The 18,299-nt window shown below is 34.5% G+C and overlaps 1 protein-coding gene across 16 annotated transcripts in view; it reads right to left on the bottom strand.

The window, feature by feature from the left end:
* The window catches only part of LOC135205744 (zinc finger and BTB domain-containing protein 17-like), a 292,065-nt gene that overhangs the window by 98,818 nt on the left and 174,948 nt on the right, over nt 1-18,299 (bottom strand). Inside the window, exon 6 of one of the 16 annotated variants that reach the window (XM_064236842.1) lies at nt 4,194-4,806. The exons of 12 other annotated variants lie outside the window; for them this stretch is intronic. In XM_064236842.1, the coding sequence (XP_064092912.1) occupies nt 4,432-4,806 (375 nt within the window). In that variant the 3' untranslated portion in view covers nt 4,194-4,431. Of the gene's footprint in view, nt 1-4,193; nt 4,807-13,335; nt 14,594-16,810; nt 18,201-18,299 lie in introns of those variants that run through there. 3 more of the 16 variants (XM_064236854.1, XM_064236858.1, XM_064236841.1) reach the window with 3 other exon arrangements.

Raw genomic sequence — 18,299 nt, 5'->3', positions numbered from 1 at the left:
GCCATAAAATCAGTGATTTATGGCACCATAACGGGGCCATGTTTCGGTTATCAGCGTGGTAAGGTGCCAATAATAGTTACAACACCAATAGCATCCCTGACAGAGGTGCCATTAACCGGTTATCGGTATCATTAACCGAACCATAAGCACCATAAATTACTGAGTTTCTGTGTATGACGGCTTTTTGCTCATTGGCACCCTGCCAAGAACGAAACCCCACCGATAACTAGGGATGGCCTGTACTATAGAGAAATAAATTCATTTTCTCTTCAGGGTTTCATTTATGTTTTCTAGTAAATATGTTTGTCTTACTATGCCTTGGTTAAGGAGCTAGTTATGTCGTAATTGCAATTTCAAGCCGTGGATAAATAAGAGTGTATTGTAAGTACAATGGTAATAGTGGTGACAATGGGTACATAATATGTAATAATGATTTTATGTATTGAACTGAATATTTCTTCATGCAGTATTTGTGTTCTTGGTGGCCCCTATACGTATATGTTTGGTATTTTCAAAACTGCAAACCATATGACTGTACTCCGTTGTTTTTACAAAATGGATTTGAATTAATACAACTCTTGACTCAAGCTGGGGTCACACATTCACGTATCACGACGGCGTATGCCCACGTATGTGGATCGTGGGCATCTTCGCGGTGAAATGACCTTGAACAGCTGGTAAACAGGACACGGGCTGACCGGACGTAAAGCCAGCACCGTACATTGCATAGGGTACAAAAGGGCCAGCCTGTAAACATAGCTTGCAGTTCCCCTTGTCAACTCCGTGCAGCAAGAAGTATTCCCCCCTGTTCTGAATCATCATGGATTAAACAAAACAGCAGCCTTAGGAACTTGGATAACAACTGTTGAAATGAGATTCATTCGCAGCCACACAAAACTTATAAAATAAAAATGCATTACAAGAGCCCCAGACTAATCCTAGAGCACTTAATGTGCACCAAAACGCACATCAATTACACTTGAAGTAAAATATGAAGCTGTTTCAACTCAAAAACTACTCAATGATAGGGAAATGAACTGGAAAATAGAAAATAATGGAAAAACAGAGAGAGAGAGAGAGAGAGAGAGAGAGAGAGAGAGAGAGACTTCAATGAGTACCAGATATAAAATAACCAGAATTATAAAGATACTTAGAAATACTTAACATATAAAATATAAATATATACTTAAAAAGACACTCAACATTTAAAATATAAATACAGTGGACCCCCCGTATTCGCGTTCTCCGGATTCGCGTACTTCTCTCGGGAACGTTTCCCTGCATTATTCGCGGTATTTTTCTATGAGAAATATCCACAAATTCCTGGTTTTTGTTATAAATTTCATCATAAAATGCACTTTTTGTGATAAAACTATTAAAAAAACCAAGTATGAAAATTTGTAGTGGTTTTTCTTAAGTTTTAACTAACAAAATAGGCTGTTTTTAGCGTTTTTTATAGGGGTTCCAAACATTCGCGGATTCTAACTATTCGCGGGGGGGTCTGGTACGCATCCCCCGCGAATACGGGGGGACCACTGTATATACATTATATACACTAAGTTCTCGATGAAGCTCGAGGATGTAAGAGAGAGAGAGAGAGAGAGAGAGCACCAAGTATTAGACAGTTTGTTTGCTACTTTCAAAGTGAGTACAAAAAATTTCTTTATTTAAAATGATTTATTGTATTGAGAGAGTTTTGTATGTCTTATATGGCACTGCTGATCTGAAGGTGCAGACCTGATCTTTTTTTATTGCGCTACAGTGTTGCCACATCGTACAGGGTTGTAAATGTGCGAGTCGGTTTCCCCGTAGGCTACCGCACAATGAGGAGGCCCACTTGCTTCGCGGCGAGAAGAAAACAGCAGCGGTGAACAATGGTTAAGAGCCCAGCGCCTACCCAATTGCAGTCACCGTGGGTCCCACATGCAACGCCTGGAGCTATGTCAGGTGACATTCGGCGTGACCACCCACGACTTGTTTTGAACATTTCAAAACTGGAGTGGCTACAGTGCTCCAGTGGGTTGAGCTCAGCGCCCGGCTGACCCATCACCATACATCCACGATTTTGTGTATATTTTATGGAACATTTACGTTTTACTGACATAAGCTGTTGCCAACTACCAATTTCCGCTCATGCGTGGGCGTGCGTGAGTTGATATATGAATGTGTGGCCCTAGCATAATAAGGGATATATGATGAGGTAGTGAAGTACACTTGATTCTGATCCATCACTTATTGCATTGGTATTTAATGCTAACAGGTTGCAGGTTGGTACAAAGCCTTATCACCTTATTGAGGTTTTAAAGTATCAGTGTTCTGGCAACCCAGTAAATAAGAGTGGCTCACAGTCTTTCTTATTTTTGAAATGGTTAAACTGTTGTTTCATTTAAGAAAAAAAAATGGCCTGCACTAAGGTTGGAATTTAAAGTCGACTTATAAGTGAATATTCACTTGGCTATCATGAGTATTAAGATGAAAATGTTGAAATTGTATTTGTACCTCACAAAAAATACCACATTGTTGTAGGGTAAAATTCATTGCGTCAAAACATTTCGCCTTTGTGTTTGATCACATTTAAACTTTTCCTAACGAGATCTTAATCTTGATACTGCATCATTCAATGCTAAGAACCATTAACCATTGTAAATGCAGTTACAGTGGGGCCCTGTATTCGCGTTCTCCAGATTCGCAAATTTCATTTGCTGTATTTTTCTATAAGAAATATCCACAAATTCCTGGGGTTTTTATCACTTTCATCATAAAATACACTTTGTGTAAAACTATAAAAAAAAAATATAAAAATTTTTAGTGGGTATTTTTGTGATAAAACTATAAAAAACATAAAAATATGTAGTGGGTTTTTCTTGAGTTTTACGTAACAAAATAGGCCAATTTAAGCATTTTTATAGGGGACAAAATAGGAAAATTTAAAGAATTTTTATAGGGGTTCCAATTATTCGCAGGTTCTAACTTTTGGTGGGGAGGGGGGGCTGGTTTGCATCCCCCGCGAATACGGTGGGACCTCTGTATACTTATTGAGGCTGCAACAGATGAATTTAAAACAAAAAATTGTTAATGCACACCAGAAGGTGCTATAGATTGATGATGTTAATTAATGGAGAAGGAAGTGATTTTAGCAGCAAGAGAAGTCCCTAGACAAGATTCTTCGATATGATTGATGGAGAAGTTGATGAATACATTGATGTACATAAATATTTTTTAAGACAAAAAGAATTGGAAGTTATAAGATCATCAATAGAAGAATACAAGACTAATAAGTTTCTAGCACTGTTCAGGGTCTAGAGCAAAACAAGACTTGAATGAATGAAACAATGTAAATTCATGTTATGATGAAACACAGAGAGGCAACAATTCCAGTTATATGTAATGATTGTAAATTAGTACCTACATTGATAGCACTCCCATCAATTTCATCTCCCCCTGATAGTATACCAGATTTTTCAGTGCAAAAATCTGGTATACTATCAACTTTGCACCATATGTACTTACAGTATTCACTTCATGCAAAGTGAAGTGAATAACTTCTACAATGAGGTGTTGTAACTTCTACATTTGATCATCAACATCATCAGTAATTTTTATCACACAAAAAGAAATGAAGATAGTGAATACAATGAGATTTTTTTAATGAGAGAGAAAGAGAGAGAGTGCACTTATTTATATACAGCACTGTACTATAGTGACTATGTATATAGTAGTACTACTGTTAAAAGCATTGTGTGTGATATTGTTGCCCATAAAAGGTCTTTACAGGTAAATGGCATACCTGGTACACATATACTAGAGGAAGAGGCGTTCAGTCTGTGTATCTCGTATGCATAATTTTGGATTTTTAAAGTCGTCAAGACATGGTTTTCATTGACAGTGATCCTAATACTTCCAGTTTTTCACCTAAATGCAATGGCACATAGGAGCAAATTTAATGACCAAGATTTTAATCAAAACCTGTTTTAAACAAAATATTTAGGCAACTGACGGCTTTTCATGAGACACTGGCATAATTTTTCAAAAAATTTTCTATAAAAATGGACTGTACTGCAACATACATTTAATTTAAAGGAATTAACTGAATCACTTTGTTACAGAGAACACAAACTGAGGAAACTTTATTTTCAAGAGTACAGTAAATGTAAGATAATGAGTATACGTACAACTTGTACAATAATACCAAATTCTAAAGAACGTAAAGGACTTCATATATTTATCTAATATTTCTTTTCAACCTCTTAATGTAGTACATTCAACTCCTTAAAATTTCTCATTCTCCATATGAAAATTGTTCACCTACTTAACTTCAATAACTTACAGTATGCCAATTTGATCTAATGCTTGAGAAACTACAATGTAAATATCCTACAAACATGAACATGTATGTATGTGTACATGGTTATCTTAATCTCAATTTCATGACTAGGGCACAAAACTTTTATCACTTTCACAAGGCCTCTCATTCACAAAACTATGAAGGCTTGTTCCTGCTTGGGATGCATTGTTTGTCTGGCCATGCACTCTCATCATGTGGATTTTAATTGCTTGTTTCTGAGCTGATCGATATGGACATTTCAGGCAGCAAAATGGCTTTTCTCCAGTGTGTGTTCTCATGTGTGTCTTCAGATTGCCTTTCTGTGAAAAGGAAGCTGGACAAATAAAGCATTTGAAAGGCTTTTCTCCTGTGTGCACCAACACATGATGATCCAAATTGGTTTTAATTGGAGTGATGAAAGGACAGTACGTGCACTTGTGCATCTTCATGGCAGTTCTCTTCACTGGGGCACAGAAATCAACCTGTGAGGGAAAGTATGTGATGAATGAAGTATGGATTCAAAATTTAAGCAGGTTTTATTTGCCTATTACTTATCATTCTCCTTTATCAATGAAAAGAGTTAAAAGACATTAATTGCATCACTATGATGAAGATTTTACCTAAAATATTGCATATTACTCCACAAAAAAGACAGGTCTAGTATAGCCAAAAATATATATCAAAATACTGATACAGAAATATCTGAATGTAATGAATGGGCACTGAACCTAGGCAGCCACTGTAGACAAGAGAAACATCCCTCTCGTCTCAAGTCCTATATTCTATCAGTGTCAACATCCACTTTACTGGCCAAGACCAACTAGAAGAGAATCCTTTGAACTGGTTAGTCTATCTTAAGGAGCCGCCTAAGACCTTGAGAGTAACTCCTTTGAGAACTCAGAGTGGCTACCAAAATATGACAAATTTTTGTATCTAGTATTTGTATTTTTCATAGCTAACAAACCTTGGGTCTTAACAATAGGATAATCTTCTAGCACCAGCTGAAAACCAGTTAAAAACAATCAAAGATTGTAAAGCAAGGAATTTGTAGCAGTTAAAAACTTTTTTTTATGTTTTTTTTATTATAGTAGTACTATTATGTATAGTACTGCACAACTGGAATATCATAATATGTACTGTATTGTAATTTCAATAGCATAGCATCAAAATTTTTAAATTGTATTATGTGTTATATACATACAAACATGTAATTTAGATAGCAATTTTCTCCACTTTCATGCAGGCCAGTGGTATGCACACACACACACACCCCAAAAAATTAGGATCCTGTCTTAAATAGTGATCAGATCCTTACATTTTTCGACCAATGAATCTTTATTCCCAAAAAAGTTATCTGCAGCACAACTGCTGAAAAATTATTAACAGTTCACATCAAACAAACCAATGCCTTTGACAGCCAATGAAAAAGTGGGGACCGGGATTGAGAGGCCAGAGGTTATGAAAGAGTTACATATTTACGGTAGTATTGGAGATATTTTTGATGTAGAAAATAGCCTGGCATATCCAACTCATATTGCATATAACCTGGTCAACCTTAAATTTAAGTTTCAAACCTTGCAAATTTATGAAAACCTTGTCCCAGAGTGAGATCCTTTTCCAGTATGTACTGTAGAAGACTGGCCTGTTTTACTAACTATGTACTCTAAGCCAGAAAGCTTTTTTTAGTGTTCTATCAATGTAAGAAGGTTTTAGTATTTTTGTTGACATGATGAATACAAGTTGAAAGAAAAAAAAAACAAGAAAAGTCAAGGAAAAAATTTAATTATTTTTCTTGATTGTGACAAAACTAATAATTCATGCAGCTAACATACATATGACAGATAATTTTGACAGTTTTATCTTCAAGAAGATTTACTTTGCTTTCTTATGAGGACAACTAGCAACACACCCTCTCTCCCCTATCTTCTAATTTTTTTTTATTTTGTGGCAGTTTTCATAATTTTCAATAAAAAAACAATGAAATGCCATAAAAATTATGCTGCTTGATCATGGCAGGCTAATGTGTACTTTGTGCTATGTACAAACATACAAACAGTAGGATACATATGTAATAATTTCTTCACAAGCAGAAACATGATCAAAACAATGTCTGTGGATGTTACAGGATTGCCACTTCACTATTGTAAAGCTTGGTCTATCGTTGTAAAGCTTAATCTATTGTGTGTGTGTGTGTGTGTGAGAGAGAAATATTTCAATATTGTGATAACTTTCCCCTGCATACCTGTACGTACTGTACACACATGCATACACCTTCCCTCTTACAGACGGCTTGATAAGCAAAAATTCCCAATAACCAAAAATTGGCACGCATTAGCGCCGATAACCATTCATTGGCACCTCTGTTAGGTATGTACAGTAGCTCATCGAGATTGTGGATTAAATCATCTGAGCCTACCCCTCTAAAAAAGAAAATATGATATTTTGTTGTAGTATATATGTATGCATACTTGCATGTTTTTGCTATAAGTCCAGGTACAGTAATACCCCGAACTTACGCGATTCGAGCTGTCCAAATTCACCATACATAGCGCGAACATTTCATTGGAACCTAACTAATTATCATACGTGAGTTCTTCACAATAGCGCGAACTTTTGCGAATCCTCCACAAACACTGCAAAACCCTGCAAAAGTGTTTTATGTTTAATTTATTATGTAAATTTTTAAGTTTTAAAGCTTTTGTGTATATAAGCTATTAAAAATTTATCATCTTTATTTTTGTATATGCATAAATGTGATATATCATGTAAAAGTAACTAAAGCATCTACACAGTGCATATATGTACTTTTACAAGATGCAATACCCATTCACAAAGTTACTGCACTTTTCAAAGATGATATCCCTTCAGTTCAGAAACTGTTTAATTTCTGAAGTTTATACTAGTATAAGTTTTTGTGTTTTTAAGTGCAAAATCAGTTTTAAGTGTAAAATCAGTATGGAGATTCTGTGGATGCTATTTATATTTTTGAAAATATATACAAAGGCAGTATGGAATTCACAGTGTTTGTCACTATATAAGACCTTCATGATCAACTAGTAAAACATATCAGACATAACAACATTGTTGTTCTGTGAAAATTTCTACCTTAATCATGGAGAAAAGTGCTGGTACAATCTGTATGTACTATGTTACGTAATTATAGCTCATACAGTTAATGTACTTTCAAAAGATGTGATCCCATTCGCACTTTTTAAGGATTGATACACCTCCAGGGTTTTACCTCACATGACGTATGTATTTCTCTCTCTCTCTCTCTCTCTCTCTCTCTCTCTCTCTCTCTCTCTCTCTCTCTCTCTCTCTCTCTCATAGTTAGCCGTCACACTAGTACATGATTTTAAATTGATTGAATTTTACCTTCACCCTCTGCAAACATTACGTATGTACATAGTACATGATTTCTTTATTTAATTCAATTGTGTACCTTCATTATAACAGACTTTTGAAGGTCACCCAGTGATGCAAAGAAAACTCCTTTTACTCTGAGGGAAAAAGAAAATGGCATCTCATGAATTAGGGGGCAACGTTAGTATGTGTACGAAAATGAATACGTTTGTACGTACTGGTATGCCAGCCAGTTATTTCTTTTTTAAGGGTAATGTAGTAAACTAACTTTTAAATCAAATTACAGTAACTTTATTTCATTTAAAAGTTATCTTAATACTTAGGGAGCATGATTATGGTCATATTTAGTGTTCCAACTCTAGAAGAAAGCATTTACTATTAGCATTTTTAGAGACCGTGCCAAACTTTCGCAAAACTTCCCCTCACGAGGGGGGGTCTGGAACCTAACCTCACGTAAGTTCGGGGTATTACTGTACTATACTAATACCTTGTACCCCCATACTGTAAAACACTTATAACTGCCTATTTTAACAGTTCACTGCCTAATTTAATAGTTCTAACAAACACTATACAATAAATTATCATTCTAAAAAAAATTTAAATAATTTCAAACAGATGTACATGCCAAACCATCCCAGAACCCCCAAAGTCATCTTTTAACAACTATATAATGTTACTCTTTTATACATAAGCATAGCTGTTTTCTTTCATAGTACAGGCCTTATTTTTTCGATGAAGTTTGTATGTACTATGTATTTATATACGGTAAACAAACACGTACCCGCAAAATAAGATAAAGCCTTATTGTTAATATAAATTATAAACTACAGGAGAGTAAAAGCTTTAGCATAATTATTACAGTTGAAAGCAATGTAAATTAATAAATAAACAGTAACAAATATATTTCATGTTTATACAATAAACATGAAATATTTTTTGAGTAGAATAACAAATAAAAATGAACGTATATACTCGTGATTTTATTGTTTATCTTGTATACTAACCTCTTTTCCTCAATCTCTTCTAGTTAAATAAGTTGAAAATGTAAAAGAGAAAGATACCGCTGTTTTGCTAAGTACAACTAAATTGCATTTCAACCATCGTATGACAGTAAACAACTACCAGAGTTGTTACAAATGATGTCAAATAGAATAGGACATATATTTTTACATTATACAGTGGTCCCCCCGTATTCGCGGGGGATGCGTACGAGATCCCCCGTTAATAGTTAGAACCCGCGAATGTTTGGAGCCCCTATTAAAATGCTAAGAACAGCCTATTTTGTTAGTTAAAACTCCAGAAAAACCACTAAAAATTTTCATAATTGGTTTTTTTAATAGTTTTGTCACAAAAAGTGCATTTTATGATGAAATTGATTGAAAAAAACAGGAATTTGTGGATATTTCTCATAGAAAAATACCGCGAATACGCGAATTTTCAGTGAATAATGCGGGGAAACATTCCCAAGAGAAATCCGCGAATGTGTGAGTCTGCGAATCCGGAGAACGTGAATTGGGGGGCCCACTGTACACCCTTATTTGTTATGGAGAAAAAATCAGCAAGGAAATATACTACTCCACACTTCTAAATTCAAGCTGCATGTTGTACCTAAATCTGAGATAATGTTCAAGCTGCTAATAACTATAAATTGTCATGCATGCCAACATGGCTTAAACTCCCGTAAACTTTGATATCCATCAAATTCGACTGTAAAATATTTTAATCAAAACTACTGGGCATGAATTAACCTGACCCCAGTGCCATCTAACAATAAAAATGACTAAATTTAGTTCACAACGATACCTATTAGTATAAGTCGTATAACAAAATGCAACCATATCTTAAGAGTATCTAAAGATAAATTTACACTAATGAGAAGCAAGAAAATCCCTCTGAATTGAGTAAAATACGGTGAAATAAACTAACCTCATGGTTGAAATAAACTAACCTCATGGTTGCCCTCGGCTGATGTCCAAACCAAAACATTGATCACTTTGTCTGAATTTTATAATAGTATTCATTAGTAATATGAGAATGCATACAATATTATTGTTAAGTACAGTGAAGTAAAACTACTTTTTAAAAGAGAGATGGAAAAGATGTATCATTGTTTGCATTTTACAATATATGATACTAATAGTGAATATGTATTATATATTCAGCACTAGCAGAGGCAAAAACTCTCAAATTGATACATATTTCCATTTTGCACTGATATACTATGTATCTGGAAGTACAATACACCATAATCTGTTATCTTGGTGCACTACTGTACCATCAATGCCGATATCTAGAAATCGGGGTATTTCAGTGCCAAAAATCGCCAATTTTTGGTGGTAGATAAAGTGGCATAAAACCAGAACGCCGATAACTGGTGACTGCCTTATTTTTCACTGAGAAATATTCACTAAATACTGTATTTTCGTATCATTTTCATGACTAAATGAATTTTTTGTGATAAAAATATTAAAATATACATACCTGAGTATGTATATTTTAATAGCTTTATCACAAAAAATTCATTTAGTCATGAAAATGATACGAAAATACAGTATTAATTAGTGAATATTTCTCAGTGAAAAATACCATAAATAGGTGAATTTTCTGCAAATAATGTACATACCATTTACCTGTTCCATAGAGAAATTTGAAATTGGCGAGTGCAAATCCGGAACCACGAACAGGCAGGGGTCGACTGTACATACTGTACAGTAGGGTATTTCCGTAATAATAAATTCTTTCATTAACGCGAAGTTTAAAAGTATTTTCACTTACTCAGGGAGTAAGCTGCAAACTACTTTGTTGTTGTGGGGGGGGGTTAGAAAAGGTCTGTGGAAGAGCCTGAAAAGGTCTTGAGTGTTTCCCATTGAGTTAAGGATACGGAATTTCAGGATAGGCTATTTACGATTTATTTAGTAGAATAAAAATGTAAGAAATTAATAACGTGCAAGTTAAGCAGTACAAAAAATAGTTTTATGAGAATACTGTACCCATGTTTTATTTTTATTTTCTTTGTATTTTATATAAGAAATAATGGCTATTATATGTAAAAGGTATATGGGACCAAAGACTAAAAGAAACTGGTACCTTGTTGTGTAACTTTAATACTGTAGCTCACTTACAATATCAATGTTTGATAAATGTACTGACTGTACACTCAAAGTTTTTAATATGCTACGAAAGGTCTTTTAAATATTAAGCATCTTTCATAAAAGCATTAAATATTAAGCATCTTTCATAAGCAAAGATTAACTTTCTCATTTCCTATGGAAAGTCATCATTTGTTTTCAACTCGTTGCACTGTGTACAGTAATACTTTATTAAAAATGCTGATTTCCCCACAAACACAAATGAAAAAAGAATCTAAGACTAACCTTAATACGTATTTTTAAGTTACAGAAGTCTGTTGTGTTTACAGATTACAGATACTTTCCAAAATATGACTGACTTAGGTTTATGATATCTAAAAAAGAGAGGTTTATGATATCTAAAAAAGAGACAGGCTTTTTGTGTATGCATTACCAGTGACTATCATAGTAGTTGGACTTTTTCATATCATATAATTCTCAGAAATTTCATTCATAATTGTGGAGTTACGCTAAAATAAAAAAAAAAGTATATCCAATGCAGTAAAGTATTGCACATACAGTGGTTCCCCCCATATTCTCGGGGGATGCGTACCAAACTCCCCAGCAAATAGTTAAAACCCACGAATAGTTGGAACCCCTATAAAAATCCTTAAAACAGCCTATTTTGTTCACAAAAAGTGCATTTTATGATGAAATTGATAAAAAACCCAATAATTTGTGGATATTTCTCATAGGAAAACACCGCGAATAGTAAAATTTTCAGCGAAAAATAGGGGGAAATGTTCCAGAGAAAAATTCGCGAATGGGGTGAGTCCGTGAATCCAGAGAACGCGAATACGGGGGGTCCACTGTACTGGATTGTCATAGATAACTTGACTCTAGGCTGTTGTCTTTTAATCCACATTGGAGGTGTCCCAAGAAAAATAAGTGTTCTAATAAAATCTAATGTGTGTTGTACATTGCATGAACATTTCTAATTTTCAATACTTCTACTAAAGCTATGCAAAATTTATGACTAAAACTCCACTCAAACGCTACAAGCATTGACATACAGTGGATCCCCGTATTAGTGGGGAATATGTTCCGCGAAAAACTAGAATCAGCAAATACAGGCAGTCCCCGGCTTACGACGTTCCGAGGTTAAGGCGCCTTTCAATTATATTCATCAGAAATTATTTCCAGGGTTATGACGCCTCCAATGCTGATCTGGCAGAAGAAATATGAGACCAAAAATGCAAAATAATTAATATTTGAAAGTTTTTTTGATGAAAAATGCAATAAGAATGCAGTTTACATAGTTTTGAATGCTTCCAAAGCATTAAAACTAAGGTTTTCTTAGGATTTTTTATGATGTTCCAACTTAGACGATTTTCGGGTTACAACGCGTCTCAAGAACTGCCTGTACTTAGAACCCCCATAAAAATGCTTAAAACTGCCTATAGGGTCTCTTCAGATATCAGTGGACTTACTTAATGGTGGACCGGTTTTATGGCGCTTGTCTAGCCCCATAAAATCAGTGATTTATGGTGCCATAACGTGCTGAGTTTCGGTTATCGGTACCATAAGGTATTGATAATACGTAGAGTTACGGCGCCATAACATACCTAACAGAGGCACCATTAACCAGTTAGTAGCACCATAAATCACCGAGTTTCATTTGGTGGCGGTTTTTGCTTATCAGCACCCCACCAAGAACAGAACCCGAGCCAATAACAGGGGACTGCCTGTATTTTGATAGTTCAAACTAAAGAAAAACCAGAAAACATGCTTCTACATACCTGGTTTTTAAAAATAGTTTTATTACAAAAAGTGCATTTAATCATGAACTTCATATGAAAATACAGTAATTTGTGGATATTTCACATAGAAAAATACTGTGAATAAGCGAATTTCCCGCAAATAATGGGTAGATATGGTCCATAGAGAAATCCACAGATGCATACGGGAGTCTGTGAATGTCGAGACCGTGAATACGAGGGTCCACTGTACACACAATTTTCCCATATGTATTTACAGAACTTCAAAATTCCTACCAAATATGTATGCATATGGAAAAATAATTCTCCCATTCGCAGTATTTTTCACTGAGTAATGTCACTAATTACTATATTTTCAGATAGTTTTCTTGACTAAATGTACTTTTTCTGATGAGACTAAAAGGTACATTATAAGCATTTTTTTTTTTTTAACTACCAAAATAGGCAGTTCTAAGCATTCAATGGGGGTGTGGTATGCATCCCCCGCAAATCCGGGGATCGACTGTAGTAGTATTATGTTTTACCAGAGCTTGTCAACTCCAGTTTTCTGTATATATTAATGATACAAGAGATTCCAGATTGACTTTATTTCATCCATTTCATTCACATACTGCTTACATGTACAGTACTACGTACTGAGTTTGACATGGGTACATCAGCTTGTTTCTAGTCTTTGGTACAATTTCTGCTAAAGCTATTGGTGGTTGTGGTTGTAACAAAATAAGTTGAATGCAACAAATAAGTGCAGAAAGAAAGTTATTTCATGATAACTTATGTTCAATGCAGAGAGAGAGAGGAGAGAGAGAGAGAGAGAGAGAGAGAGAGAGAGAGAGAGCAGAAATGCAAAAATCACCAATGCAAGTGACAGTATTTTTTATGTTAAAGTCACCTCTTATCCTACCGACCAGTAATTGTTTAACAATTTAGTTTTTTATGAGAATCAACTCCTGTCCCATCTCAGCCTTTTAAGTTTTCATCCCTCCGATTTAGGCATTAAATGTCTTTGTACAAAAATATACAGAATATTAAATTTTAAACACTTCAACTGTTGTCTTACACACCCCCAGTATTCGCAGACTCTTGCATTCGCTGATATCTCTCTGGAACATTTTCCCCATTATTTGCGGAAAATTCGCTGTATTTTTCTATGAGAAATACAGTAGACCCTTCGTATTCGCATTCTCTGGATTTGCGGACCCATGCATTTGCAGATTTCTCTAACATTTTCCCCCTTTATTTGCTGTATTTTTCTATAAGTATCCACAAATTCATGTTTTTTTTATCAATTTCATCATAAAATGCACTTTTTGTGAGAAAACTATTAAAAATTGCACTTTTTGTGATAAAACTATTAAAAAAACAGGTATAAAATTTTTTAGTGGGTTTTTCTTGAGTTTTAAGACAAAATCGGCCGTTTTAAGTATTTTTATAAGGGTTTCAACGATTCACAGAGGGGGGGGTCTGGTATGCATCCCTGCGAATACAGGGGGACCACTGTATGTATAGTAACTACCAACATTGCCATGCCATTTTCTAGAGAATTAACATATAATAATAACCATAGTAGCTTATTCTTCTTTGGAATGTTTGATGCATTACTACTAATAAATACTTGACATTTGGTCTATGATCTATTAATCTAATGCAATGAATATAAACAACATACAGCAAACTCATGGTATACACAGAATTTTTTCTTGTAATCAGTAGTGTTCTATAACTGTTAAAAATGGCCTTTCCCATTTTAGTGCACATTAGTCATTTGGCTATGCACTCGGCAAGTGTTTCATCATATGTAGTTTAAGTGAATTTTTATGAGCAGATCGATATGGACATCTGAGACAAAAAAACGGCTTTTCTCCAGTATGTCTTCTCATGTGTGTCTTCAAATTGCCTTTCTGTGAAAAGGAAGCAGTGCACATAATGCACTTGAAAGGTTTTTCTCCTCTGTGCACCAATACATGATGTTCCAAGTTGGTCTTGAATGGAGTGGTGAAAGGACAATACATGCACTTGTGCATCTTCACGGTGCATCTCTTCACTGGCTCACACAAATCAACCTGCGAGGGGAAAGTTTTAATTGAAAGTACATTTTTCCTAATTTTAACAAAAATGGTAAAGAAAATGTCTGTTATCTATACAGAAAATTCATCAGAAACATCCTTAAAAGATGAAGACAAAGAAATGACATATCCTATTTTATAGTTAAACCATACACAAACACATAAATGGGGAATTTTTTCAACTCAAAATATCGAAATACAGTGCTGTTATTGAGTAATGATTATCATCCTCTTCATTGTAATGACTATAACAAGCTATACAAGCATATAACTACAACAAAATATGTACTACTATAAAGTACCAGTCCAAGCATTGTTATCTTGGTGGAATATGAGTTTTCAGTTACTTTACTTTGCAGAATGTTTTGGGTAGTGAAGTGAAATATATATACTGTACTGTAAATCTCAAGTGGGCCTCATTCTTGCCCTATTGATTATTATGCCTTTAGCTCAATCACGTATTCTCATAAACTATCTACCAGCATTACTGTACAGTACCAGTCCAGAGCTTGAGGGCAATATTGACCAAGGGCTGAGTCTAGGTACATATGTAGTAGTAGTTGCACTTTTACCTGTACCTAATCATGTTAGTGTTTGCCTTTGGATTTGTTTAAATTATTGGGTTTGCTTAATACCCACTGTACTCTATGCGGCTTGTGTATTGTAATACGTACTAGTGAACACAATCATCCACTGTTTTTGTAACTTGACTGTTGGAGAATGTTTGCTCAGGGTAGGTCATGTACCTAGGCCAAGGTTTTGGGAAGAAAATTCTAGACTAGTGAATGACTAAGTTGTTTTTATTGTATTCATTGAGTGAACATGCCTAAAGCTTTATTCTATATGTGTTGATTAAGCAATACTATAGTTCAGTTATCATGAGCATCCCAACTCAGGTATTTTGGTTACTATAGATGGTTTTTTTATGGAAAAAATGAATTTGTTGTACTGTATTCTTAATAAAGTTTGGTTTCAATTGAATTAATATTTTTTCATTGAGTGGATGATGTCCTTTGCTAGTTCTGGAGTAGACTAGCATATGCTAAGGGTTGGTCATATGTACGTACTGCAGCTTTTACCAATACATATTTGACAACCTTAGTGCAAAAATTGATTAGATAAGAGGGCAGTCCAAAATCTGTATATTACCTGATGCAGTCACTGAAGACACAGATGGAGAAAGCAAGTTTTGTATTAGTGAAGGCTACAAAGACTTTTAAACACATCCCTGAGTTAATTAGAATTAGGCATCTGTTTCCCATCGTGGATATCGTAGGTGGTATTTTCTAAAATTATCATAATTTTATGTGGAATGGTATTTGTATTGTAACAGCAGGATTGCCTTTGGTTTCTTCGATAAGTGACATGAAATACAGAACAGTGACAAAAAATTACATAGCGCAGAGACAGTCACTAATAAAAGAGACATGAATCCTTGAGGGGGAAAGACAAGAAATTCATCAGTGCTTTTGAAAGTGGAGATGTACTGTATAATTATGTCACATCTCATATTTAAAAGCAGATCTTCCTATGCTACGCACCAACAGATGTTACATCCATTGAAGGCTACTCATGCTTAAATTGCTGTCTTAGCCACTACACTATCTGCACCCAGTTTATGTGCCAATTTTTTTTGCAACACTGCAATGGAGATGACAGCATTGTTGCAAAATGTGAATGCAGGATATCTTTCCTTTGAAGTAGATGCTGTTGGTGTCAACCCTAAACACTGAACAAACAAAAATGACAACCTCCTTTATTTCGTAGGAATTGTCTTGAGATTAAATTGTGTAAAATATGCATGAGGGGAAGTTCTACCAATATATGGAGTATTTCTAGCAATTTAATAAATTTATCTAAACACTATCAAAATACAAATTAGAATACAAATTAGAATGTCAATGTAATACAGTACTATATATTTTTTTTAGGGATCCAAAACTTTATATTAGTCAAACAGACAGTTACAGACTTTTCTTCATAAATGTATAAGTCAAAAAGAAGGGCTGGATTTAAGAAGTGCGTGAAGTATAAATCTTAAAAGACAGAATTAAAAAATACAATTCAAAATTATGTTGTCAAACCTATCCAATTTCACTTGAGTAGTAAATTAACAATTTTTAAATATCTTGGGAAGATGAAAGGGATAAAATAAACTGGCATACATAATACTTGTATAATTTAATAAGTATCAGACATACACATCAAGTGTACGTCTAACAAAATGACATGGCTAAAATTTAAAGTTAAACACTAGTATACAGTAATCAGTTGTACTCCAAGGGGTGCAGTACAGGCAGTCCCTGGTTAAACAGCAGGGATTTGGTTATCGGCCGAGCCAGTAAACGAATAAATGGCATTTACAATGCTGAAGGTATCTGTGATATGATCCACTTAGCAGTTTCGTTAACCAGTTAAACAGCGCTATTAAGTGGTTTATCAGTATGTATTGAGAAACCGCTTACCAGCACCGAAAATTTGGTTAACGTTGCCATTAACCAATGCCACCATTAACCAGGGACTCCCTGTAATTAAAATTAATGTAAGGTTCAAGAAATCAAAAGTGCAGTAGTACCATAATTTAATACACATATATTCTGACCATAAAGACCTTTACCTAATTTATTTATTTTACCATAAAGATCCTTATAATATTATATATCATTTATACATAAGCCAATTATTTTCATCTTATTCCTCTAACCATCTAACCAACATAAGGTAAAATCTGTCAGATTCAAGGACCAAATTGCCAGCACTTTTTAACCCGAGATTTCTATCCCATGCCAAGCTTGCTTAAGTTCCATGCAACAGTGGCCCTTATACTATCAGATTTTAATAGATAAGATACTAACTGCTAAGAGCCAAACCTCTGCAATGTGCAAGGAACTTCCCTACTCTTCTTTGATTGCATGCCTTGATTGGTGCAATTTAGTAAGCTGAAATTGGATGCAACTGATGGTGTGATTGAAAGTTATGAGAGCATCAAATTGTAGTTCATACAAGGTGAATATTGTGTTAAAAATTCTACCTGCTAACAGAGAACCACTGCAAGGTCTTTATGGTTGGTTTGAATTTGCACAAGTTTTTTTTTATTTTATTTTTATAGCTGAATACTGTATCTTTTGCATCAATTGTCAATGTTCTCTCAAATACAATATACTGTGGTCTCTGTTCATTCCTGTACAGTCAGTTAAAAAATAAACTTAACACCCTATACTATACTATCGTTTTTAGTGCCATGCACACGTGCATATTAGTTTCTGTTGGGCAATAGTATAATGTTGTTTCAGTCTGAATTATTGTCTGTCACTGGTAAATATTTGGTGATGTATCATCAATGTTGACAGTTTAGAAAACTTTATGAAAAAAAAAAATCCTTCTTCAGAATTTTATTGTATTATCAGTCTTGAACAAAAATAACCTCTGCATTTAGATAAGCATGTTAGAACACTGCTACTTAAACTTTGTAGATAATGGAGCTGCTCACCTATGGCATATCATCTGTTAAATTTAAAAAGGTACAGGGACTAAAAAAAAATCGGTATCCTGCCCTAGCACTAATTGGCCTTCCCATTACAGTACAAACTAAGGCCATGCTTATCTGTAAAAATAAAAGTGCCAAATTAATGTTGAAAACATAAAATAAATCATAATTCTTATAATGTGTCCTTCACAAGTGGTACAACTAATCATTATATTT

The sequence above is a fragment of the Macrobrachium nipponense genome, chromosome 24 (assembly GCF_015104395.2).
Source record: "Macrobrachium nipponense isolate FS-2020 chromosome 24, ASM1510439v2, whole genome shotgun sequence".
Lineage (NCBI taxonomy): Eukaryota > Metazoa > Arthropoda > Malacostraca > Decapoda > Palaemonidae > Macrobrachium > Macrobrachium nipponense.
Note: the sequence above shows the minus strand (reverse complement) of the source record. Positions and strands in the feature narration are given on the sequence as shown.